The 25,512-nt window shown below is 38.2% G+C and overlaps 2 protein-coding genes across 4 annotated transcripts in view; one reads left to right on the top strand and one right to left on the bottom strand.

Annotated features, from left to right (window-relative positions):
• CHCHD3 (coiled-coil-helix-coiled-coil-helix domain containing 3) overlaps positions 1-25,512 on the top strand; it is a 291,260-nt gene that overhangs the window by 50,831 nt on the left and 214,917 nt on the right. For all 3 annotated transcript variants that reach the window (XM_079711283.1, XM_079711285.1, XM_079711284.1), the window contains exon 3: positions 6,537-6,618. In XM_079711283.1, coding sequence (XP_079567409.1) covers positions 6,537-6,618 — 82 coding nt within the window. The remainder of the gene's footprint in view (positions 1-6,536; positions 6,619-25,512) is intronic.
• On the bottom strand, positions 19,528-20,328 carry LOC307057970 (dnaJ homolog subfamily C member 8-like; the record flags this gene model as incomplete). The annotated part of the gene is made up of 1 exon (XM_079711282.1): positions 19,528-20,328. One exon carries the CDS (start codon positions 20,326-20,328, stop codon positions 19,567-19,569), a length of 762 nt encoding a protein of 253 aa, XP_079567408.1. The 3' UTR covers positions 19,528-19,566.

Genomic DNA, 25,512 nt, shown 5'->3' with positions numbered 1-25,512 from the left:
CTAGTTTTCAAGGCTCCTCACAATTGAGCATAATTTACCCTTTAAGGTTTTTTTTCTTACAAACAAGCTTTGTTTGGTTTCCTTTCCATCTGTCTAATGTACGTCCTTGCTTGTGTCCCTCCTCCTTCATGAAATACTCCATGACTACAGCCCGCCTTTGTAAGTGTCATTAATACTAAACCCTCAAAGTACAATTTTAATAACTCAGACTCTTATCTCCTTAATGGTAGGGACCATATGTCTCCATCTCTTATAAAGCCTAGCATAGGATTAAGTCAATGTGGATTTACTACCTAGTGAATTGATTGATTTCCCTAGTTTTTGTATTCCTTGAGGTCACTTGATTTGGGAGAAAATAATTAAACAAACAAAAATAACTTCATATAGTTGACCAGAGAATAGAAACCTGAGCTTAGGCATTAAAATAAACCTTATAGCCAGTACAGTAAGCTTATAATGAATGCCCATCCTTCTCTCCTTTATAAAAAATATACTGTTGGTAGTGGTGGCTCAATTTTCTGTACAGGAGGGTCCACAGGAACAGAAACCTGGTGGTGGTTGGTGGTGGCGGCAGTGGCGTGGAGAGTTGGGGAGAAGGTGCTTATTTGTCTTGAATTTCTTTTTTGAATGGCAGTCCACATTTTTTACTTAGATTATATGCGATTTTGCAGAGTGTGTGCTATGTTTTTTCTAAATCGTCCCTAAGCTACCCAAGAAGTTGGTGACTTATTTCACCTAATGACTGATGTTTGACTCCACAGATGAAACGATTAACACATTTTTATTGAACATCTGCTGTGTGCCTAGATGAGCCTGCACAATATTCCTCCCTCTCCCACCCTGTCCTTCCTTCCCTCTTTATTTTTGCTTTGTCTGTAAAGCCTAGAGGATGTTTTTGTTAGTTTGACGGGTATTTGACAGTTTTTCCAAATGAGTGGAGTGTCACTTCAGAGGAACATTTGGCAGTATATGTTGTCAACGATAGACCCTTTTATTCTTTCACCTTCATGTTATCGGGCTTTTAGGGGAAGTGGAGGCTCAAGCATGAATTCAGTCCCATTTAACACTGCTGTGTAAGGGGACGGCTGTTGGAGATTTTCTAGTTTGGGTTCTTATTTTATAGAGGAGACAGCTTCGGCCTAAAGCAATGATGTGTTTTTGAGCAAAATCACAAAAACGAATTGTGGCAAAACCAGGGCTAGATGGGAACCGCCTTTATTTCCAACTTGGTCCTCTTTGAATGTCATGAGTCTTTATGGAGAAGCCTTTGAATGCAGCCACACTCAGGACTGTTGGAAAGAAAGAAACAGGTTTGGGGGGTTTTGGTACTTCATTTGGGGTTGGAGATTTAACGCTGTTGAATTGATAGTTTTATCTCCAGTGAACAAAATACATCCATTTGTGAAACAAACAAAAAAATTAAGCTACGCATCAAAAAGCAATATCCAGAGGTAATTATTATTTTTTAATTTAAATTATAGATCTTATTTTCCTAGAGGCTCTTTGTGAGGTCTTGCAGCTATTATTCAGGATATTAAGACATGAAATACTAGGTGTATCTGATTCTCAATACTGGTTTTATGAATTGTCTACTTAAAAATGTGGAAACGGTAGAATATGAGGGATGAGCTTGTCTGTTGCTATACAGCATCTGCAGTCTGGTATTGATCTTTGTTTTCACATAGAATGTATTGTGGAGCTGGTTTCCACGAGTGGTTGTTGTGAAGCAAACAATAAAATGGACATTATTTGCATATTATGCCATTCAAATTAGAAATTTACCAAGGTATATAAATCCTGATGGAGCAATAATACTACAAAATAAGCCATTAACCTGATACAGTTAATGTTTAGGTTGCCAAACTGTAACACGGTGCCTTCTCATTCGATATTTATGGTTTTGAAACTGCAGTTAAGGATTTTCATTCCATCATTGTCGTTAGCTTTAATGTGTAAGTGGCCTCAGTTACCCTGCCAGGTATCTAGACAAATGGCATTTTTTTGAAGGCAGTCTTAGGATACGTTATCCTTAAGGTGATAGTAAATGTTATTGTCAGCTGAATATCATCATACTTAACACACTCTGTGTGTGTGTTTAAATCAGGTTTGTCTGCTAACTAGATGGTGCCACAAATGGATACTGGCAAACTGTTACATGTTTCTTTCTAACCCCTGAGATTTATTCTAGCCATCTTTTGACTCTTCTAATAAAACTCTGTACCTTTTATAAGATACGGAGCAGGACAAGATTTACCCTGCCACCGACATGCTGTGAGTCATTTACTTCTGATAAACTGTGTGTTGTATTTCATTGATTGCATGGATGCTTCCATTATTATTTTTTAAACAATCAGTGCTTTTTTTTGTATTAATGAATTTATTAAAATTATAAGATTAATGGGTATTTCTATGGAGCTGAAAATTTAATTTGGCTGTATCTTATGCTATAAGCTTTGGCTCAGCTATCTCAATCCTGGCAGAGTCCAGTGTTTATCTAAAATCTGCTGCTTGTGTTATGCAATTACATACATTTATTTTCTTCTGAGAGTAGATTTTCATAGTTCTCTTTGGTGTTTTTAAACTAGCATATGAAAATAATAGGGCTTATAAAATTGGACATGGTATGTATCAGTAAATGGTAAAACCAGAAAGAAGTGGAATAAAGGAAAAATCCCAAAGGACCTGACATTTTTCTAATAGGCAAGCCATAATTTTTATTAAGTAACTTGCAGAGATTGTTTCAGAAATACTGTAATTGGGGAGGGAATTATACTGTCAGGATTATGCTAGGAAAATGAAAGAAAGGGAAAGTCATAGCAGAAAAAGTTACAAAGGAAATTGGTATGTCCCTTGAGGTCCAGGGAATCTGTATAAGTCTCCAATCACGGTTGTATTTTCAGTCTTTGTTTTTTTCATAGATGATGAGCCATTCATAAAGGCATTTTATCTTTTGGAGTCATTTCTGTCCACCATTCAAGGAACTGTCTTAAGTGTAGTGTCCCATCTTCTCCACCCCTTCCCTCTCTACCCCTCGTTTAACCAGTTTCTGAAAACAGAATTAGGACATTGTCATGTAACATAGAAGACTGGTGAGGTGTAATAAATTTATGCTACAGTTTCTCTGAGAATTAAGACCATGGTATTCACAGTTCCTAAGAATACTAAGAATCATGTAGTATAAGGTTAGGAGCTTTTTATTTGATCCTGAAATTAGAAATTAGAGATTCTTAGAATTTCTTAAGAATTTAACTTAGAAATTTAGAATGTGGCTAAGAGGAGTAAAAGGTTGCTAGGCAGTCAGTAAAGCTGCCTTTGGACTAACCAAAACATTTGTTTAGAATGTTGTTTACTAAAAATGAACAAAAATTCGGGCTGCTTTTAATACAAATATTTCTTATTTTCAATAGTAGTTTCAGATAAAGGGTTTAGGGCCGACTTGCTATAACCAAGCCATTGTAATGCTTGATTTTTTTCTCACATGTTTTATGGTTAGTGTCGTATCATCTATAACTAACTGACAAAATGCCAGTCTTTGTGTTCACTGAGATACATTTGCCATTGAGGAAAAAATTAAAATTGCTTCTGAGAACATTTTAGCAAGTAAAGAGTACAAGTGTGTGAAGAAAGCATCCTTTTGTCTTAATACATTTTAAAAGGGAAGTGTGTACGTTATGTGAAAGTTATAGAACCCTACTTACTGAGCCTGAACTAGTTTTGCAGGGTTCCGTGGCCAGTCTGATTTATATGGCTTGAAAATTTCTCATTTTTACTTTTTCTCATTTCACAAACTCTGCCAGTCCTCAAAGATCTACGGGAAACTCACTGTGCTAATAGGCAAAGTTGGCCTTTCTGTGCTTCTTATAAAGTAGTCCATCCTGAAACACTGACCTTTTAGTTTAATAACAGTTTTATTTGAGAGAATGTTCAGATCCTGAAGCTGAAGAGTGTTTTCAGAAAAGCCATTTTGAATAGTGGTCTCCAAATGGTATATCTTTTTCCCTTATGCACTTTGGGCTAGACCTATCCGAAGAAATATGTTGTTGCTTTCTGTATTCTATTGATTGAAAAACAAATAACTTGAAACTTAGATTTGCTCAAAACCCATTACCACGCTGGTTTATTTTCCTGCCTGGGCTTTGAATTGCTATTTTAGATTTTAAACTCTTTATGCTTGGTCATGTTTTATCTTTTGTTATTTTAAATTCTCCATTATAGCTAAGGTAATTACTTTTTAAGCTGTGACCTTGGACGTGAGACCCAAAAGTTTTGTGTGTGTGTGTGTGTGTGTGTGTGTTTCTTTTCCAGAAGTAGCTAGGGCATTAGAGAGACAGCTATGCTTTAGTCCCTTGACTGACCAGAAGTGATGTGAACTAGCCGGTCCCTTGGGCATGTCTTCCTCAGTGGCTTCTGGAGCTTCCCGACCTTTGCATCTCTTGTGCTTCCTCCTCCCATCTTTCTCCCTCCCCTCTTGGCCTCCCTAGGTGATACCACCATTATCTCCATCTATCAGTATTTACCACCTCACCCCACGGCAGGTGGCTTGGCAGACATGAGAGGCAGGAGGGTATAGAGAAGGAAGACAAGCCTTGAAGCTGCGTTTCCTTCTCTGCAGCCTCTTGCATGGCTGCCTTCCCAGCCGCCCAGCTGCCCGCCATGTGGTAATGGAGTCCTTACCGTTCCCTTCCAGGTTTATCACATCATCATGAAAAGCTCACTGCTGATTTTGGCTCTTCCCCTGGTAGCAAGCCCTTATGTGAGAGGCATACAATGCACTATTAAGATATGTTGCATCAGCTCACTTAGAAAACGGATCTCACTGCTTCATGCTTAGACCTGGTATACCAAGGTCTTACCGAAGCCTAGTTTTTTTTTTTTGTTTGTTTGTTTGTTTTGCGTTACACGGGCCTCTCACTGTTGTGGCCTCTCCCGTTGCGGAGCACAGGCTCCGGACACGCAGGCTCAGCGGCCATGGCCCACGGGCCTAGCTGCTCCGCGGCATTTGGGATCCTCCCAGACCGGGGCATTTTGAGAAACTGCCAAACTATTTTTATAGTGACTGCATCATTTTACATTCTGACCAGCAATGTATGAAGGTTTCAATTTCTCCACATTCTCACCAGCACTTGTTATTGTCCTTTGGATTATAGTGGGTTTGAATTGGTAAGTCATTGTGGTTTTGGTTTTCATTTTCCTAACGATGAATGCTGTTGAGTGACTTTTCATGCAGTTATTGGCCATTTGAATATCTTCTTTAGGGAAATGCCTATTTATGTCCTTTGCCCATTTTTAATTTTGTTGTCATTTTATTGTTCTGTTCAGTTGTTCTGTTGTAAGAATTCTTTGTATATTCCGGATACAAACCACTTGTCAGCTATATGATTTGCCAATATTTTCTCCCATTCTGTGGGTTGTCTTTTCACCTTCTTGATAATGTCCTTTGCTGTTGTTGTTTTCTCATAGTCCACAAATAAGAGAAGACATCCTTAGGACCTTTCATATATCTTCTTTGTTATTGCCCAGTGTCAGCTAAATTTTAAAGTTTTTGCATATCCTGTTGTCATTCACTTTTTGCATATTCCGTAAGGCAAGGTGCTTATAATGCAAGATTATAAAATTAAATGCCATTGAAGAGCAGAGACAGTACTGTCTAGTTTCCATCCAATAGGCTCAACCAGTTGAAATACTTGTTAGGTCCTGTGTGTATTCCTAGATCTTAAGTGTTTCTGGTGCTTTCTTGGTCATAATTTTGGGTAGTGGGTTTTGGGTAGTGAAGAGGAAAGAGTCCGTGCTTATCTCTTATGGAAGGCTCTTAAAGAGTCTGTAAAGTTTGTCTATTTTATTTGCTATCATAGCTGTAAGAATCTTACAAAACATATTGTACAAAATCTTCTAATTGGAAAGACCAGATGTTTCAGATCAAGTCATTAGGCATTTAGAAAGCTCCAGCCGTGTTCTCAGCACTGTTCTGTCTCTCTCTCCAATTGTTGGCACTTGAATTTGAATGACGTTTTCCAAAAAATATGGTTTTAAATATGAGTCGTAAATTCCTTTTTTTTGTAAATCATGGAAAGATGAATGTAACTACAAATGATTTTCTTTCTCTAATAAGTGATTTTTTAAAATGTTTAATTATCAAAGTAGGAAGGTTTTGGTGTCATTTTCCTCTCTGAAGTCCCTTCCGTACACCCTCTCCTCCCCCTCTATGCAGTTGTCAGACTTTAATGGTAGGACATCATTTTAAAGAATTTGTACTTAATGGCTCAGTCCCACTGGGCAGTAAGCAGCTCCTTGAGTTTATTATAACTTCTGGCAGGTGTGGAGATTTCTAGGTCACCAGGGAACTCTTGATTAAATTACTCCTGAAGTGCACTAATTGGTCTTTTCCACCGTGCTTAGGTGGTTCCAAGGAGACACTGACCGGCTGGCAAAACTTTGCCTATTAAGATCTAGTCTCAGCTTTGTCTTCCTGAGTATTCTCATGCTTTTGTTTAAAGAAGTCACTTGTTTTATCTCCTTCCCCTCTTTATTGATTTTAGTTTCTGATGAAGAATTGAAAAGAAGAGTGGCTGAGGAGCTGGCATTGGAGCAGGCCAAGAAAGAATCTGAAAATCAGAAACGGTGAGCTTCATGGTGTTTGAGACAGATTTTGGCAGACTTGTCATATTTATGAAATATTTTTGGAGAGGAATGATTATAATAAGACTCATCATTTGTATTTGGCTGAACATGTATGGACGTGGCTGTTTTTGGTTTTGGATTGTGCTTGTTAAAGCCCTAGGTTATCCCCTTCCCAAACTCAATTGTAAATGACCATTTTATTTCTTGTGTACTTCTTAGTTGCATGAATAATTGAGCCCTGTTTTTTCAATATGTGAGAAGTAGCTCTTGAGGCTTCTCCTGGCACTTCTCAGGCTAGGTTCTTTTAATGAATATATTTATGATTGAAAATTACATCGTCTACTATGGGTATTAAGGTTAACAATATTGTAGCTAATAATGAATGTTACATGTTGTAGATAGTACCCATGTTAATAAGTAGCGCTGATTAGTAGTATGCTCACTTAAAAAAATCAAAAATGTTACAGATAAATGTAAGGTTGAAAAAACAAAATCCTCTGTAATTTCATCCTACAGAGATAAGCACTCTTGAACATTTCATTCCTCTAGATTTTTTTGTATACATCTATATTATTGTTGTCATTATTACTACTTCTACTAACAATAGCTGCTAAAAGAATGTTCACTGAAATGTTTTTGTAATAGAAAACTGGAAGCAATCCAGATGCCCATCACGGAGGGCTGCATGAGTGAATTATGGTACACGGAATTTTATTACAATGGAATATTAGACAGCCAAGTAGATCTTATGTGCTGATTCAAAGATGTTGAAAGGCTGTAAACTGAAAAGAAAGCAATATTCAAAAAACATAGATAATTTTTTTTTTTTGGTTAAAGACTTAAAGTGTATACTTACTCATAGAAATATGTGGATACATTTTAATCCAAGATAGAGTCAAATGCTTCCCATCTGTGCTATTTCTGAAGTTTCTGTATAGTACAAAGCATTATTATTATATGATTATGCAAATATCTTTCACATGCACAATGACTGCTACCAGTAGATGGTTTGTAACATTGTGTGTGTGTGTGTGTGTGTGTTTGTTTTGGACTGCTTCACTAGTTTGCTTGAGAGAGCTAATGTAAGGAATCTTTGAATTGGATTCTAGTCTTCACTGGCTATAGGGGCTTCAGTGTATAATTTAAGCTCTTTGGGCCTTAAATATTTCATCTCTAAAGTGAGCGCTTATGAAATGTTCTCTGACATTTCTTCTCTTTGACAAAGTGCTAAATAAGCTAGGTCCGATTTGCCTGAAACGTGTAGAACAGGACACGAGTTTTACTGTACATTAAGACCACCGTTTTTCTCAGGAAAGAGAGAAGGCTTATGGCTTAGGGTTTAAAAAATCAAGATGTAGTTAGTACTGCTAAAAGTGTCTACGCATATTTCAATAGTTTCCCACGCAGCACTTCATAATTATTTAATTGGGGTTAGGTTGATGGAGTATATAATTAGATAGTGAAGTTAAAATATTCAAAAAATTCAGACCATTTTCATTAAGAAGCAGAGAAAATCAATGTGTTATGGTAGAATTCCTTGTCTTTGAAATTTTATTACTTTTAATTGAATTTTATTTTAATAAGGAGTTTTTGGTTAGACCTTCATATTTACTTTGCTTATTATATTTCACATAGGAATTTTTTGTCTTCCTTTCTTCCCCTATGGTACAGGCTTTTGTTACAGTAATTCTCACTGTGGTGGGTTTTTTTTTTCCCCTCCATGACTTAGCTCCCATTTGTTCTCCTGTTCTATGAAAGTAAAGGGCAGATGAGATGGATAAAAGGTGCCAGTGAGGGCTGATTTCATCTCTCATGTGGACTGGGGTTGGCAGCCTAGCTGTAACCTGGGACAAACGACTATTGATAAAGAATTTATTTTCTGTCACTTTTAAGGGGAGCAGAGGGTGGGACAGCCTTTTTTATTGTTTTCTCTTTAAAATAAATGTTTTGTTTGAAGCCTTCTTCATGCAAACTTCCAGCTGTCAAATCTTGGCAAAAAGTGTGTGTTTATCTGTATGATAGTTCTTAGAAGAATCAATAGCTATTTTTTTTCTTTTTTCAACCAGAGAAGAAACTTCAGAAAAAAGCATTAAAAAGGTTTTCTGTGCCGTCTTTTAAAAGCAACCTTTTGGAGAAACAAAGCATTTATAGATAATTGTATCTGTTGCCTTAATTGCATAAAGCCTTGGAAGCAGTTTTAGAAAATGGTTCCTTGTGTCCTGGACTGTCACTGGTACATGCTTGGCTTTCCAAGTCTTCTCTTTTCACCCCAGATGTACCCATAACTATAGTTGAGTTCCTAAGCCCTTAAGATTGGGGCATAGGCACATGTAAGTGTAAGGGATCCAACGTATGCAGAAAGGACTTTGGAAATTATTTCTATTGTGACATTTTTCTTTATAGGATAGTTATCTTTTTTTTTTTTTTTTTTGTACGCGGGCCTCTCTCTCACTGTTGTGGCCTCTCCTGTTGCGGAGCACAGGCTCAGACGTGCAGCCTCAGCGGCCATGGCTCACGGGCCCAGCCGCTCAGCAGCATGTGGGATCTTCCCAGACCGGGGCACAAACCCGTGTCCCCTGCATCGGCAGGCGGACTCTCAACCACTGCGCCACTAGGGAAGCCCTAGTTATCATTTTTAACCTTTTTATTATGGACATTTTAAAACACCTTCAAAAACAGAAGGGTACAGTGAATCCCCATGACACTGTTTCAACAATTCTTGCTTCATCTATACCCCATTCACTCCACCTATGTGGTGAATGGTAAGGAGAAGCACCAACATTTTTAATAGGTTGCTGAATTTCATGGCAGGGAAATACTCTGAAATATCTTCTGTCAGGCTAGCTTAAATAAGGACCTTGTTTTAGTTAGGTTTTTTTGGTTGAAAGACTGGAACTTAACTCTGGCCGACCTGGGAAGCAAGGAAATTTTTAGAAGAATATTAGATAGTTGAAAGGAATCAAAAGGAAGACTAGAGAAACACTAGGTAGGGAAGAACTGGGTAGTACTTAAAACTTTACACAGAGAGGAAGAAGTAATTCTCCAGGATGACGGTTCCATGATAAAGGGGAAAGGATGGTGGGTGGCTGAATTTCATTGAATTGAAGATGCCATCGATTTCTAAGAAGCATTGTATTTGACGTACCACTAAGAAAAAAATTGCTGCAAATAATAACCCAGTAGTTTATATCTTAGAATTTTTTTATTGAAAGAGCTCATTAAGACTGACTTTGAATTTCTAAAAACCTATCACTTGTATGTTCATAAAAAGGAAAATGTAAGTGAAATAAATAGGTTAAGGCAGCGTTGTCAACTAGGGGAGATTTTGGTTTCCAGGGGACACATGAAAATGTCTGGAGACGTTTTTTGGCTGTCACAACTAGTTAGGTCTTACTGGCATCTAGTGGGTAGAGGCCAGGGATACTGCTAAACATTCTGTAATGCACAGGATACCCCCACCCCCCCAAAAAAAAAACAAACCACAAAAAAACAAAGAATTATCTGGCCCAAAATGTCAGTAGTGCTGATAGTGAGAAACCCAAGGTTAAGGGACTCAAAACCTGTTCATGTTGGTTCTAATTCTTCTGAATTGTTCTGTGACTCAGGATCTTGATGTCTTTGTTTTTCTACACAGTATCATATTCTGTGTCATCAAAACCTTGATGACACAGCATTCTGCTGTTGTACCTGGGATTTTTCCAGGCTGCTGACACCAGTTTTGCAAATTTTGATGCTTATGTGCAAGCTATGACAACTATTCAGGACCAGGCTGGCAGACTGCAAGTGTGAGGTGCTTTCAGGCATGTGGAAACGTGGGCAGATAGGGTCCTAGAACTGTATTTCGTCAGTACAGTCTGTACATACTCTAGACCATAAGCTCTGTTAGGTTGGAAATGATTTTCTTTTTTTTTAAATTGGGTATAGTTGTTTCACAACGTTGTGTTAGTTTCTGCTGTACAGCAAAGTGGAGCTCCCTGTGCTATACAGCAGGTTCTCATTAGTTATCTATTTTATACATATTAGTTAGTGTATATATGTCAATCCCAATCTTCCAATTCATCCCACCCCCACTTCCTCCTTTGGTGTCCATACGTTTGTTCTCTATGTCTGTGTCTCTGTTTCTGCCTTGCATACCGGTTCATCTGTACCATTTTTCTAGATTCCACATATATGTGTTAATATACAATATTTGTTTTTCTCTTTCTGACTTCGCTCTGTATGACAGTCTCTAGGTTCATCCATGTCTCTGCAGATGACCCAATTTCGTTCCTTTTTATGGTTGAATAATATTGCGTTGTATATATGTACCACATCTTCTTTATCCATTTGTCTGTTGATGGACATTTAGGTTGCTTCCATGACCTGGCTATTGTAAATAGTGCTGCAATGAACATTGGGGTGCATGTGTCTTTTTTGAATTGTGGTTTTCTCTGGGTATATGCCCAGTAGTGGGATTGCTGGGTCTTATGGTAATTCTATTTTTGGTTTTTTAAGGAACCTCTATACTGTTCTCCATAGTGGCTGTATCAATTTACATTTCCACTAACAGTGCGGGAGGGTTTCCTTTTCTCCACATCCTCTCCAGCATTTATTGTTTGTAGATTTTTCAATTATGGCCATTCTGATCAGTGTGAGGTGATACCTCATTGTAGTTTTGATTTGCATTTCTCTAATAACTAGTGATGTTGAGCATCTTTTCATATGCCTCTTGGCCATCTGGATGTCTACTTTGGAGAAATGTCTATTTAGGTCTTCTGCCCATTTTTGGATTGGGTTGTTTTTTTTTTTGTAATATTGAGCTGCATGAGCTGTTTGTATATTTTGGAGATTAATCCTTTGTCCGTTGATTCATTTGCAAATACTTTCTCCCATTCTGAGGGTTGTCTTTTTGTCTTGTTTATGGTTACCTTTGCTGTGCAGAAGCTTTTAAGTTTCATTAGGTCCCATTTGTTTACTTTTGTTTTTATTTCCATTACTCTAGAAGGTGGGTCAAAAAGGATCTTGTTGTGATTTATGTCAAAGAGTGTTCTTCCTACGTTTTCCTCTAACAGTTTTATAGTGTCTGGCCTTACATTTAGATCTTTAATCCATTTTGAGTTTATTTTTGTGTATGGTGTTAGGGAGTGTTCTAATTTCATTCCTTTACATCTAGCTGTCCGGTTTTCCCAGCACCACTTATTGAAGTGACTGTCCTTTCTCCATTGTATATCCTTGCCTCCTTTTTCATAGATTAGTTGATCATAGGTGCATGGGTTTATCTCTGGGCTTTCTGTTCTGTTCCATTGATATATATTTCTGTTTTTGTGCCGGTACCATACTGCCTTGATTACTGTAGCTTTGTAGTATGGTCTGAAGTCAGGGAGCCTGATTCCTCCAGCTCCATTTTTGTGTTTTTTTCGCAAGATTGCTTTGGCTATTTGGGGTCTTTTGTGTCTCCATACAAATTTTAAGATTTTTTGTTCTAGTTCTGTGAAAAATGCCATTGGTAATTTGATAGGAATTGCATTGAATCTGTAGGTTGCATTGGGTAGTATAGTCATTTTCACAATATTGATTTTTCCAATTCCAGAACGTGGTATATCCCTCCATCTGTTTGTGTCATCTTTGATTCCTTTCATCAGTGTCTTACAGTTTTCTGAGTACAGGTCTTTTACCTCCTTAGGTAGGTTTATTCCTAGGTATTTTATTCTTTTTGTTGCAATGGTGAATAAGATTGTTTCCTTAGTTTCTCTTTCTGATCTTTCATTGTTTGTGTATAGGAGTGCAAGAGATTTCTGTGCATTAATTTTGTATCCTGCAACTTTACCAAATTCATTGATTAGCTCTAGTAGTGTTCTGGTGGCTTCATTAGGATTTTCTATGTATAGTATCATGTCATCTGCAAACAGTGACAGTTTTACTTCTTTTAAAGGTTGTATTCCTTTTATTTCTTTTTTTTAAAAAATAAATTTATTTTTATTTATTTATTTTTGGCTGTATTGGGTCTATATTGCTGCACGCAGGCCTTCTCTGGTTGTGTTGAGTGGGGGCTACTCTTTGTTGTGGTGCGTGGGCTTCTCATTGTGGTGGCTTTTCTTGTTGCAGAACACAGGCTCTAGGTGCGCGGGCTTCAGTAGTTGTGGTACGCGGGTTCAGTAGTTGTGGCTTGCAGGCTCTAGAGCACAGGCTCAGTAGTTGTGGCGCACGGGCTTAGTTGCTCCGTGGCATGTGGGATCTTACCGGACTAGAGCTCAAACCTGTGTCCCCTGCATTGGCAGGCACATTCTTAACCACTGTACCACCAGGGAAGTCCCCTTTTGTTTCTTTTTCTTCTCTGATTGCTGTGGCTAGGACTTGCAAAGGATGTTGAATAATAGTGGCAAGAGTGGACATCCTTGTCTTGTTTCTGATCTTAGAGGAAATGCTTTCAGTTTTTCACCATTGAGAATGATGTTTGCTGTGGGTTTGTCATATACGGCTTTTATTATGTTGAGGTAGCTTCCTTCTATGCCCACTTTCTGGAGAGTTTTTATCATAAATGGGTGTTGAATTTTGTCAAAAGCTTTTTCTGCATCTGTTGAGATGATCATATGGTTTTTATTTCTTCAGTTTAATATGGTGTATCACATTGATTGATTTGCATATATTGAAGAATCTTTGCATCCCTGGGATAAATCCCACTTGATCATGGTGTCTGATCCTTTTAATGTGTTGTTGGATTCTGTTTGCTAGTATTTTGTTGAGGATTTTTGCATCTGTATTCATCAGTGATGTTGGTCTGTAATTTTCTTTTTTTGTAGTGTCTTTGTCTGGTTTTGGTATCAGGGTGATGGTGGCCTCATAGAATGAGTTTGGGAGTGTTCCTTCCTCTGCAGTTTTTTGGAAGAGTTTGAGAAGGATGGGTGTTAGCTCTTCTCTAAATGTTTGATAGAATTCACCTGTGAAGCCATCTGGTCCTGGGCTTTTGTTTGTTGGAAGATTTTTAATCACAGTTTCAATTTCATTACTTGTGATTGGTCTGTTCATATTTTCTATTTCTTCCTGGTTCAGTCTTGGAAGGTTATAGCTTTCTAAGAATTTGTCCATTTCTTCTGGGTTCTCCATTTTATTGGCATAGAGTTGCTTGTAGTAGTCTGTCATGATCCTTTATATCTCTGCAGTGTCTTTTGTAACTTCTCCTTTTTCATTTCTAATTTTATTGATTTGAGTCCTCTCCCTCTTTTTCTTGATGAGTCTGGCTAAAGGTTTATCAATTTTGTTTATCTTCTCAAAGAAACAGCTTTTAGTTTTATTGACCTTTGCTACTGTTTTCTTTGTTTCTATTTCATTTATTTCTGCTCTGATCTTTATGATTTCTTTCTTTCTACTAACTTTGGGGTTTTTTTGTTCTTTTTTCTCTAGGTCCTTTAGGTGTAAGGTTAGATTGTTCATTTGAGATTTTTCTTGCTTCTTGAGGTAGGATTGTATTGGTATAAACTTCCTTCTTAGAACTGCTTTAGCTGAATCCCATAGATTTTGGGTCATTGTGTTTTCATTGTCATTTGTCTCTAGGTATTTTTTGATTTCCCCTTTGATTTCTTCAGTGATCTCTTGGTTATTTAGTAGCATATTGTTTAGCCTCCATGTGTTTGTGTTTTTTACAGTTTTTTTCCTGTAATTGATTTCTAATCTCATAACATTGTGGTCGGAAAAGATGCTTTGTAGGATTTCAGTTTTCTTAAATTTACCAAGGTTTGATTTGTGACCTAAGATGTGATCTGTCCTGGAGAATGTTCCATGTGCACTTGAGAAGAAAGTGTATTCTTCCACTTTCAGGTGGAATGTCCTATAAATGTCAATTAAATCTGTCTGGTCTATTGTGTCATTTAAAGCTTGTGTTTCCTTATTTATTTTCTCTGGATAATCTGTCCATTGTTGTAAGTGGGGTGTTAAAGTCCCCCAGTATTATTGTGTTACTGTCAATTTCCCCTTTTATGGCTGTTAGCATTTGCCTTATGTATTGAGGTGCTCCTATGTTGGGTACATAAATATTTATAATTGTTATAGTTTCTTCTTGGATTGATCCCTCGATCATTATGTAGTGTCCTTCCTTGTCTCTTGTAACAGTCTTTATTTTAAAGTCTATTTTATCTGATATGAGTATTACTACTCCAGCTTTCTTTTGATTTCCATTTGCATGAAATATCTTTTTTCATCCCCTCACTTTCAGTCTGTATGTGTCCCTAGGTCTGAAGTGGGTCTCTTGTAGACAACCTATATACGGGTCTTGTTTTTGTATCCATTCAGCCAGTCATTGTCTTTTGGTTGGAGTATTTAATCCATTCACATTTAGGGTAATTATCTGGAAGTGATTTCTTGAGTGTCTGCCTCATCTCCTACCTAATTCAGAAATCCTTTTACGACATCTCTGACTGGTCATGCCACACACATTTAGAACCCATTCAGAAATCATTTAAACTGAAGATATTTTATTAGGCCATTTATAGTTTACCTGAAGTCCTTTAAGTTTCCACTTCTTTATTTTTCATTTATTTTTTAAAATTGAAGTATAGTTGATTTACAATGTTGTATTAATTTATGCTGTACAGCAAAGTGATTCAGTTATACATATATACATACTCTTTTATATTATTTTCCATTATGGTTTATCACAGCATATTGAATATAGTTCCCTGTGCTGTATAGTAGGACGTTGTTGTGTATCCAGGTTTCCACTTCTTTAAAACTAATATGCAGATGTGGCCTAATAAAATTTGCTTTCGAGGAGGAGGTTTCTACTAGGGCCACAGCAATGACATAGTCAGTTGTAAGCACTGTGACTGTATATGTTATATTCTCATTTCTAAAAAACATTTACACATGGAATCTCAGTTCAGTTTATCTTAGATCTTATTCTGTTTTTTGAGAATCTTGAGTGATTTGATGCCTTCCAGAATCACTGACATAAATTCAGTACACACACTAAAATTGTTGGATCTAATTTGGAATCGTAGGTTTGCTTATCACAACATATAATGGATGGAATAGTTGTTTGGTGTATTGAGAGTCAAGAGCAAACTAAGTGGCTGTGTCAGCAGTCTGTTTTTGCTGTGATACTCTGTTGTGTGTTTTGGATTATAGCTGACCATAATGTGTTGCAACTATAGCTGGCTAGTATAGCAAGGATGTAATATGCAACAGTTTGAGTGTAGACTTTTAAAATGTGATTTAGTTCTCTCCTGTGCCCTACCTCCAAAAGTCAGTCTCTGACAGCAAGAAAAATGTGACTACTTGTGACCTCTGACCTTTGGCATTTGAATTTCACCTCTGTACCTATAAAGGCAAGTGAAAGTTGCCTCCATTTTAATAACCTTTTTCAAGAAGCCAAGAAGAAAGGGAATAGCTACTTGATGTTGAAACTAGCTGTACATCAACCAAGATTACTTGCTTGCTGTTTTTAGGTGGATGTTAGTTGAGATTTTACCCCATTTTTAATTACTTGAACAATTACATTAGGTTTGTGAGACTCAAAATAATTTGGTTTAATAAATTAGTCATAAATTTTATCAGCTGTGTGGTTAAGTTAGAGTATAGCACAGTTCCTTTATTTTTCCATTTATCACATCAAATAAGGACTTACATCATCCAATAAAGGCTTAAAATTTGTATGAATACTTCTTAGTTTCTCATAGTAAAGGTGAAATTCATAGGTCTGGTGTCTTCTGTTTAAACCCACTATATATAATAATTCATTTTAATTTTATTATTTGATATTATTTGCCTTTGGAGGAAAAAGCTGAAAAAGGAAGGAGGAAAGAATCCAATATAGAAAAACAGTGTTTGAGGGGCCTAGTGTCACATTGAAAATACATAATGTAAGAAATCATCTACCTAGTGTGGCATCTTTCACATGGTAAACTCTCACACATATTTGTTCAATTGAATGATTGAATGAATCCTTCTACTGGAAAATCTTGACATTCTCCTGGGAAGGGCAGTCTACTCTGTACACATACGCATATACATTTCACATTATGTTAAAAAGAAAACAACTATGCTTTTAAAAATTAGACATTAACCAAGGACTGTAGATACTAGAGACTTGTTATAAATCTTTGTTTCAAATTAGTGTAGTGTTAAACGTTGTTTTCTAGTCATCGACACATATTACACAGTTGTTATGAAATTACATACCTTCAACCTGCAAGTCATCTCTAGGTATATAGTAATTTAAAAAAATACCAACTTTCAGGGAACAAGTTCTGTTGATCCACTAATATTTGTCAGTGGCTTTTATCATAAAAATGTAGTATTTAGTGACCTTGAAAGATCAGTTAGCAGTCAGTATTTTCTCATCGTCCTCACAACTGTCACAGGCAATGAATCTCACTTCTAATTTACAAATATTTGCAAAGAAGGTGATTACAGAAGTTTCTACCCTGCTGTGTTGTGAGCAGATTCCCCAGTGTCTGGCTCCAGTAGGGGTAGTGGATGGTTGATTGGCATTATCTGGAAAATATTTCTTTATGTGCTCTGACATTTAAGAGATCCTTCTGTAGTATGAAAATCCCAATATATTAGATTAATTATTTTATTAACCTCATTAAAGCTGTTTTTTTTTTTCCAAATGCATGTTGTGTTGCTGTGGTTTCATTCCTTTAACTTTTCTATTCCATTCTGCTTAAAAATAAAGCCCTAACTCATTCGTAATGTAATAGATCACATCCTAACCACCCAGTACTTTTCACTGGGAGATGACTGGAAGTGCTATGTATGTACTAAGTATTGGAATCTTTAGCCATCTGCTACTTTCATCTTTTTTCTTCAAGTGGCACTTTTCTGTTTTTAATAGAGACAAGTGCTTTCTGTAACCAACGATTACAGAAGGTTGGATTATCCAGTCTGTGTTTTATTCACATCTCTTTACTTCTTCCAAATCCAGTTTTCTTTCCTATTGATGTTATGCTGTTGTAGACTCCTACCCTGAATTCTGTTTGAGAAGCTATTTTTACATGTAGGAATATTAAACCTGGAAAACCAGAATCAATCAAGCATGCTGTAGAAATCTGTAACTTTTTTTTATTGGTTGTAATAGCAGCTGTGATGTTCAACCACTTCTTGTTCAGATGTTTCTTTTGACAGTAATTACAGTGTTTTCTCTCATGAAGCAAGTGTTTGAAGTAATTTGTGCCAAAGTTGGTTTCTGCATTTGGAAGTTTCTAGGAATTGGTTTCTGAGTGTCCTATAGTTGTTGGAGTTCTTGTTGAAGTTTCTCCATTACCCAGAACAATCTCAGGGGGAGCGGACATTGTAATATACTCTGTAAATCATTTATTATTCTTCACATAAACTGTTAATGTTTCTTGTCAGTGTTATCACTGTTTTGTAAAAACAGATGACTCAAGTAGACATATGTAAAGTTTTCAGTCAGCAGTGGAAGCAGGACTTGAATTGGGCTGCCTGCCCCAGAGCCCTGTACTCTGTTGCTGAGGTGATAGAATCATATTGTGTCCCATCACCCTGTAAACATTTATTCAAAGGAAACCCGACAGAACTCTGATACAAAACTGCTTCAAGTGCCATCTGGTTATAGCTAGGACTAGGGATTTAGAGCTCTGTCAGCCATTTCCCCCACCTTTTCCCTTCCTAGAAACCTGGGAAGCATAGGGCTTAGTTTGAGAAACTTCGGTCAGAATAATTTTCTCTCACATTGGGACACTTCATTTGTGAGGAGTAAACTTTTCTTTTCCAAACAGCATTTGCTGGAGAGACTCAGTTCAGTTTCCGTTTTAGAAGGTGAGTGGGCAGTGGCCTCATGTCCATTTCCTTGCGTCCAGAAGTCTGTACTTATGGACAGTGGTCTATGTAGGCTGGGCCTTACCCTGCTGAGCCCTCGGTCCTGGGCCTTCTGGGAGCCATCTGCTGATCCTGCTGGTGATGAATGCCTTGTTAGGAGGATGGTAGCAGGATGAGACCCTCCTTTGGCAGTTCCCTCTGCAACTGGGGAGAAATACACAGGGTTCTCCTCTTCCTCTCCTGACTTCAACAGGTTTGCCAGTAGAGCCTCTAGCTGTAAAGGAGTGCGGGCAACATAGTTATAATTCAGATGTAAATTTTATCTCAGCATTATAATATTTCTAAACATTGGCACATTTTCATGTTTAAGTAAACCTCCCACTCCCTTTCCTGGTTGCAGAAAACCCTTAAAAACGAGTAGCTCATCTTAAGTTTCTGATAAATATTTTTTTGAGAGAACCCATATTCTTTTGCATCCCATTCTTTTTTTTTTTTTTCGGGTATAAAAATCTATTACACATACAGAATATTACCACTAACAAACGCAGACAGGCTAGGACACAGTGGTACTGGAGGGAGGATGGCTAGCTCTTTGGAAAGTGAATAGGTTTGGGTGGCTTGGAGCCTCATGCCACACGGATTGGCCAGTCAGACGGGAAAGCACATGCCAAACACCACGGGACGTCAGGGCATCGAGTGACTGCTCTGTGTGTCCAGTGCCTTCCCATCTGATCTGGGGCTTCAAAGGACGCCACACCCAGAAGCAAGCAACTGAAGGAAAGGGGCTTCCTAAGGTGGCCCAGGCTTGTCTCTGAAGTCATGGCAACACCATTTTAAGCAATATGTTTAATTGGATGATTTCCACAAACTATACACGAAGTTTCTAACCATCACAATTCAGTGAAGTACAAAACATTTAAGTTACAGGCTGTGGGAAGAGAAGGCAGCACCAGTGGTGGCACCTTCCAGATCCCGGTTGGTCTAGGGGTAGGGGTAGGTTTCTTTTTAAACCGAGCCCCTCATTTCAGTGTACAAAAGAATTACTCTGATTGATATTAAATTGTATTGAAAACAAAATGGACTAAAAAGCAAATACTACCCTATGTTGGGCTGAAAATGGGAGGAAAGAATGAGTCCTTCAAAGCAGGAGGGGAGACAGGTGAGGGAAGGTTCTGTGGCTGTGACCCCAGGGGGTCACTCACACTGCTCCATTTTTACTTTTGGTGGTCTCAGGAAGGTCCTGTTCTTCTTCTCTTTCTTTACTTTTGTATTTGCTTGGAAGTTTCGCCAGCTGTCCACACGACCATCTCGACTTTCCTCAAAATTTTTCTGCCACTCCCTTTCTCGTTTGGCTTTTTCTTGAGCTTCAATCTCTTCTTCCCTTTGTCGCTTCCTTTCATGCATCTCTTTGGCTTCTCTCTCTTTCCTTTTAATTTCCAGCTTAGCAAAGAGTTTCATGGTCTGTTTGTATACTGCTTGTTTGAACAGCTCAGGATCATTCTCCTCCACATTTGTAGGCTTTCCTTCCTTCTTTAATTGCTTTTTTCGCTCTTTCACGGTGTGTTCCACGTATTCTTTTCCTGCCTGAATTACATCCAGGGCCCTCTTCTTTTGTTCCTGATCCAGTAGCAACTTGTAAGCTTTGTCCACAGCTTCAAAAGCCTTTTGTGCTCTGTCAGCATCATCTTGATTTTTGTCAGGATGCACCAATATGGATAACTGCCGAAACCTCTTTTTTATTTCTTCATCTGTCACTTCAGGATCTATCTGAAGAACCTCAAATGGGTTCAAATTGAAGTAGGAGGAACCAGGACGAGTCAATCTTTCGATCTGATTTTTGGACGTTAGAACTGAATCTCTCTTCTCTATTTGTTTCACCTCACTGTAGAAGGTCATAAATGCCTCCTCCGTGCTGCCGCTGCCACCCAAAGCCCCGCTCTCTCCTGGAGCCGCCATTTCCCCGGCCTAGCCACCATGTGACTCTTCTGCGCAAGCGCTACCTCACGTCTTCGTACAGGTCCGCCTCTCCCCCTTGTGACTCTTCTGCATCCCATTCTTATCCAGAGCAGCTGTCATTTGTCTTTGATGAAAACTTTCTTCACAGTTCATAGATGGCATACACATAGAATACACACACTGGGGTCGCATTATGTTATGAAAACCATTTCGGAGTACAGGACCCATGTGCCCAACTGAAATGAAAACATTAAAAAAAAATAGGTGTTGGATTCTTGTATTTTCTGAGCACTTTATATATTTTAACTCACTTCATCCTCACAACACCTCTATTGTCTGCACTTGATAAGTGAGGAAAGTGAGAGGTAAAGAAGAAACTTACCCAAGGTCATGTCTGGTAAGTGGAGAGCCTGGGGTTTGAACTGAAGTCTCTGTCAAGTTCATGCACTTCACCATCCTGCAGTATTACCTTTCTCTGTGTATAGGGAATACTGTCTTTAAAGTTTTTCATTTACAATTGTGAGAAGAGGTAACAAACATTTGCTTGGGCTTTCACCTCTAAACCATTAGTAAATAAAAGATCTTTTAGAAATGATCTCGATTGTGTGCTCCTGGTTATTAGATCTGTGCAGCTGCTCTGGATGATATTTTTAAAACTTCCTTTATCTTAGTACCAAAATCTTTTGAGAATGTGTGTTTAAAGTTAATATTCTTTATTCACGTTGGCTATAACTTACTATGAAATGTCGTTGGTGTCCACGTTTTCAGTGATGGTGGCAGTTTGAATTTCTTGTTAGCTTAAGATTGGGACATTTTTCTTAATAGCACAGCAGGGCGGGCTGTGTGGAAGCAGATGGGGCCCTGCCTCGTGAACTTTAGAGGCGAGTGCTGCTTCCAGTCAGTGAGGCACACACGTGCCCAGCAGTGTTCTGCAGAGTTCTCGGAGCAATCGGGCCCTTCCCCTCTGTGGGAAGCAATAAAGAGGCACAGCACTTACTTTAATAAGATGATCGTGAAGTGGAAATCATTTTGGATTTTCTCCTTCTGTATTCATCCTTAGCCTTTTTTTTTTTTTTTTTTTTTTTGCGGTATGCGGGCCTCTCACTGTTGTGGCCTCTCCCGCTGCAGAGCACAGGCTCCGGACGCGCAGGCTCAGCGGCCATGGCTCAGCGGCCATGGCTCACTGGCCCAGCCGCTCCGTGGCACGTGGGATCCTCCCGGACCGGGGCACGAACCCACGTCCCCTGCATTGGCAGGCGGACTCTCAACCACTGCGTCACCAGGGAAGCCCTAGCCTTTTTTTAAAAAAGAAACTTGGACTCATTTTCTTATTTTGTATTGGTTGTGTTGCTTCACTTGTTGGGTTTTGGTTTGTAGTATTTGTTACTAGTTATTTGCCTTTTATGTGATAGAGTATTTTGATGTTGTCACATTTAGTCCACAAACTGACATGTTTTTAAATCAATGAACAAATCTAGCTGCTGGGACAGTGTGATTTTGGAACTCAAATATGGAATTCCTCCACTGAGTAATGTGCAGCTAGCACAGGGGCAGTTTATTAGTTATATACTATTTACAGTTGTTTCCTTACACATACACTATGTAGCTCCTCCAGGCTTAAACTAGTTCATTTGGAAAATTTTCAAGTTATTCCATTAAAATGATTTTAGTGTGATTTTTGGCATCAAGTATAAAGTATAAAAAAGAGGTTAATCCTGTAAATGTTTCAGTTAATGATTTAAGTTTGAGTTCCTTCACAACTTCTTAGAATAGATCTCTTAAATTCTTCATTTCCTGGTGCCATTTTGTGAATGATTATTAGAGTAAAACAAAAATCCCTTAAAAAAATCCATAGATTACAGTTTTGCTTTCCTGATAGGTTGATGGATTAAAACCAAACCAAATCAAAACCAAACCAAAAAAGTCACTTGAAACCACTAATTTAATATGGGAAATGTCTATTAATTTAAAAACCATTACCCAACAGTTTCTGCAATTTTCATTATTGCTACAGAATGTGGTAGGTTTGATCTAGAAAGGTCATTCCTCAAACTGCTGAAAACATGGATAATGTTGATTTATTTTAAAAAATTACAAAAGAAATACATTTCAAAGAAATTCAGATAATATACAAGCATAAAAAGTCATCTTACCCCTTCTCCTCCATTACCCTGATCTTCCCCCTTAAAATCATTCACATATTTTACCCTAAGGGAAATGTATTCTTAACAGTGTTTTGTATAGTTTGTTTCTTAAACAAAATGAGATTGAAGTAATAATGTTGTATAACTTGTTTTTTTCCCCCACCCTATCATATAGTGTGGTCCTCTCCCTATGTGCAGAATAAGCAGATCTTGAGTAGACTTAAAATCTGATGATATGCACTATTTAAGAAGACTTTACCTAAGAAGTAATACTAATAGCAATAACATTTAATAATAAGCAATAATAAGTAGGAGTAATAGCTAACAGTTTTTGAACACTTTCTTTGTCCCAGGCACTGGTCCAAGCACTTTGCACGTAATGATCATTTAATCCTCACAGCAACCCTGTGAGGCAGGTTCTGATCTGCTGGTACCCTCGCTTCATAGACGCGGTGGCTGAAACATAGGTTCATACTTGCTTCTAGTCACATACCCAGAAAATAGAGGAGTTGGGATTTGAACCCAGGCAGTCTGGAACCTGAAGCCACACTCATCATCACTCTGCTAGACTGTATCTCAGAGGGTAAATTGTTTTCTGGTCCAACAGGGAGGCCACCTGTATTATATGTTAGTATGAATGCTGTATCTAAGGCTCTTTTGATGTGTTTTACTGAAGATTTATGTTTTTCAGGTTTTAGTACAATTTTGCCTTGATTGTGGAGCTCACTAAATAAGGAATTTAGTTTTGAAAAGAATTCACAATGAAGGGATTTTTGGGGTATTTTTGTTTTTTTAATTCACATGACTATATTTTGAAATAAAACTGTCAAAATACTGTCAAATAGTGGGTGAAAGTTAATATTTCTGTGGATTTTGCTCTAAAATGTTGGAAATTGTATATTTCTTTATGAATATACCTGTCAGCTGTACAGTTCAGTTTTTATAGACTTAAAGAAAAGGAGCCCAAACTATTGTCCAAGTGAGTTTCTGTAACTTAACTTGTTTGTACAGCCCCAGGTAGATTTGACTTAGAAAGCACTTTCCTCAAACTATTGAAAACTTAGTCTAACAAATTGAGAGTAACATCAGAACTTTGATTATTGATTATTCTTGCTTCCTCCTTCTTGCCTTTATGTTTCTGCTTTTAAAATAGATTTCAAATTCATGACTCTCACGCATTTCTTTCCTTACTTAGTCTAAGCCAACTGGTTCTCAACTGAGGGGGATTTTGCCCCCAACGCTGCCTCCACGGGTCATTTGGCCACATCTGGAGACCTTTAAGGTTGTCACCACTTGGAGGATGCTTCTGGCATCTGTCTCGTGGGTAGAGGCCAGGGATGCTATTAAACATCCTCCAACACAGGGCAGCCCCCCACAGCAAAGAATTGTTTGGTCCAAATGTCAGTAGTGCCGTGAATGAGAAACCCTGGTCTAAGTCATTATCATTTCTCACTTGAGCTACTGTAAAGTCTCCTTGCAGGGAGCCAGTCCTGTCCCCCAGATCCTGCTCTCCACAAAGCAGTGTTAGTGTGCTTTAAAAAATGCATTTGGAATCATGGCAGTTTATTTGCTTAAAATCCTTTAATGGCGTTTCATTAGATCTAGCATGAAATCCAGATCTTTCCCTTGATCTTCTGGTCCTCTGCTGCCCTTTATGTTTATACACTTGGGCCTCATCTCTTACCACCCTCCCATTTTACATTTCAGCTGTAACAGCTGCCAAACCTGTTTGTGCCTTCATAGTTCTTTGCCTAGAATACTTGTATTTCATATTTTGCATGGCTGACTCCCTCTTACTATTTAGGGTTCTTCTCAAATAACCCCGCAGAGAGGCTTTCCCTGATTGCTTTGTTTAGTCGTTCTCTTTCCTGTCCTCTCACTGTAGCTGTCCTTTCTCTGCCTTGTTCCTTTAGCACTTTATCTGTTTATTGACTGTCTCCTCCAACTGCAATATAAAGGTCTCTGAGGGCAAAACTCGTTGTCATGTAGTAAGTGCCAACAAGAATGCATCACTAAATTACAACAGTACTTTATGGTTGTGGTAAATAGATTAAAATGGGATAGACTTTGTCCAAAAAGGAAAAAGAGGCAGGAGCATCATATGACTACAGCAGCTACCATTGAATGATTGCCTACTGTTTACCAGGTGCTGTGCTGGTACATTTGTATACACTAGCTCCGAACTTGCCAAGAGCCTTCTGACGAGGCCTGCCTTAGCCTAGGTGGTAGCCTGCAGGATGATGCTCCTCACATTACATTCCCCCAGACCCAAAATACCCGCCCCCCACACACCCTCGCAACTGAGGAGAAATGGCTGTGGTAGCTCTGCTCTTTGTGGGTTTATTTTACAATCAGAATGCCATTGGGAGAGGCTAAATCCCTGGCCCGAGGCTGTGCTACTGACCAAAGCCAGCCTCAGGATTTAAGCCCAGTTCTCTTTTACTCCAAGCCCACGCATCTTTCCCAACACTTCAAACTTTCTTGGTTCTTAGGGAGCAGCTGCAGTTCACATCTTCCCTTCTAGCAGGCTTAGTTGGCATCCATTTTTGATAGGGGGACTGCATTTTTAACTCCAGAGGCAACAATTTCTCTGGTTTCTGGTGACTTAGGCAGAAATAATCTATTTTTCTGTCTTGTCCTGAGACGGTTGCTTAGTGTTGTCTGAAAGTAAAAAACTGACATTATGAGAATATAATCTGGGCTTTGGACTGTTTTTATTGGCAACCAAAAACATAGAATTTGTAACTAGGAACATGTAAAATATATACTGTGCCATGCATTCATATTTATTTATTTATCTATCTACCTATCTCTCTATTTATTTATTTATATTTATTTATTTATTTAAAAATATTTACTTATTTTGGCTGCATCACGTCTTGGTTGTGGCACACAGGATCTTTGCTGAGGCATGCAGGATCTAGTTACCTGACCAGGGATTGAACCCCGGCCCCCTGCATTGGGAACGCGGAGTCTTACTCACTGGACCACCAGGGAAGTCCCTGCATTCTTTCTTTCTTTCTTTCTTACTTACTTAGTT

This window comes from Hyperoodon ampullatus (assembly GCF_949752795.1).
Source record: "Hyperoodon ampullatus genome assembly, chromosome: 9".
Taxonomy (NCBI): domain Eukaryota; kingdom Metazoa; phylum Chordata; class Mammalia; order Artiodactyla; family Ziphiidae; genus Hyperoodon; species Hyperoodon ampullatus.
This window is presented reverse-complemented; position numbering and strand designations above follow the sequence as displayed.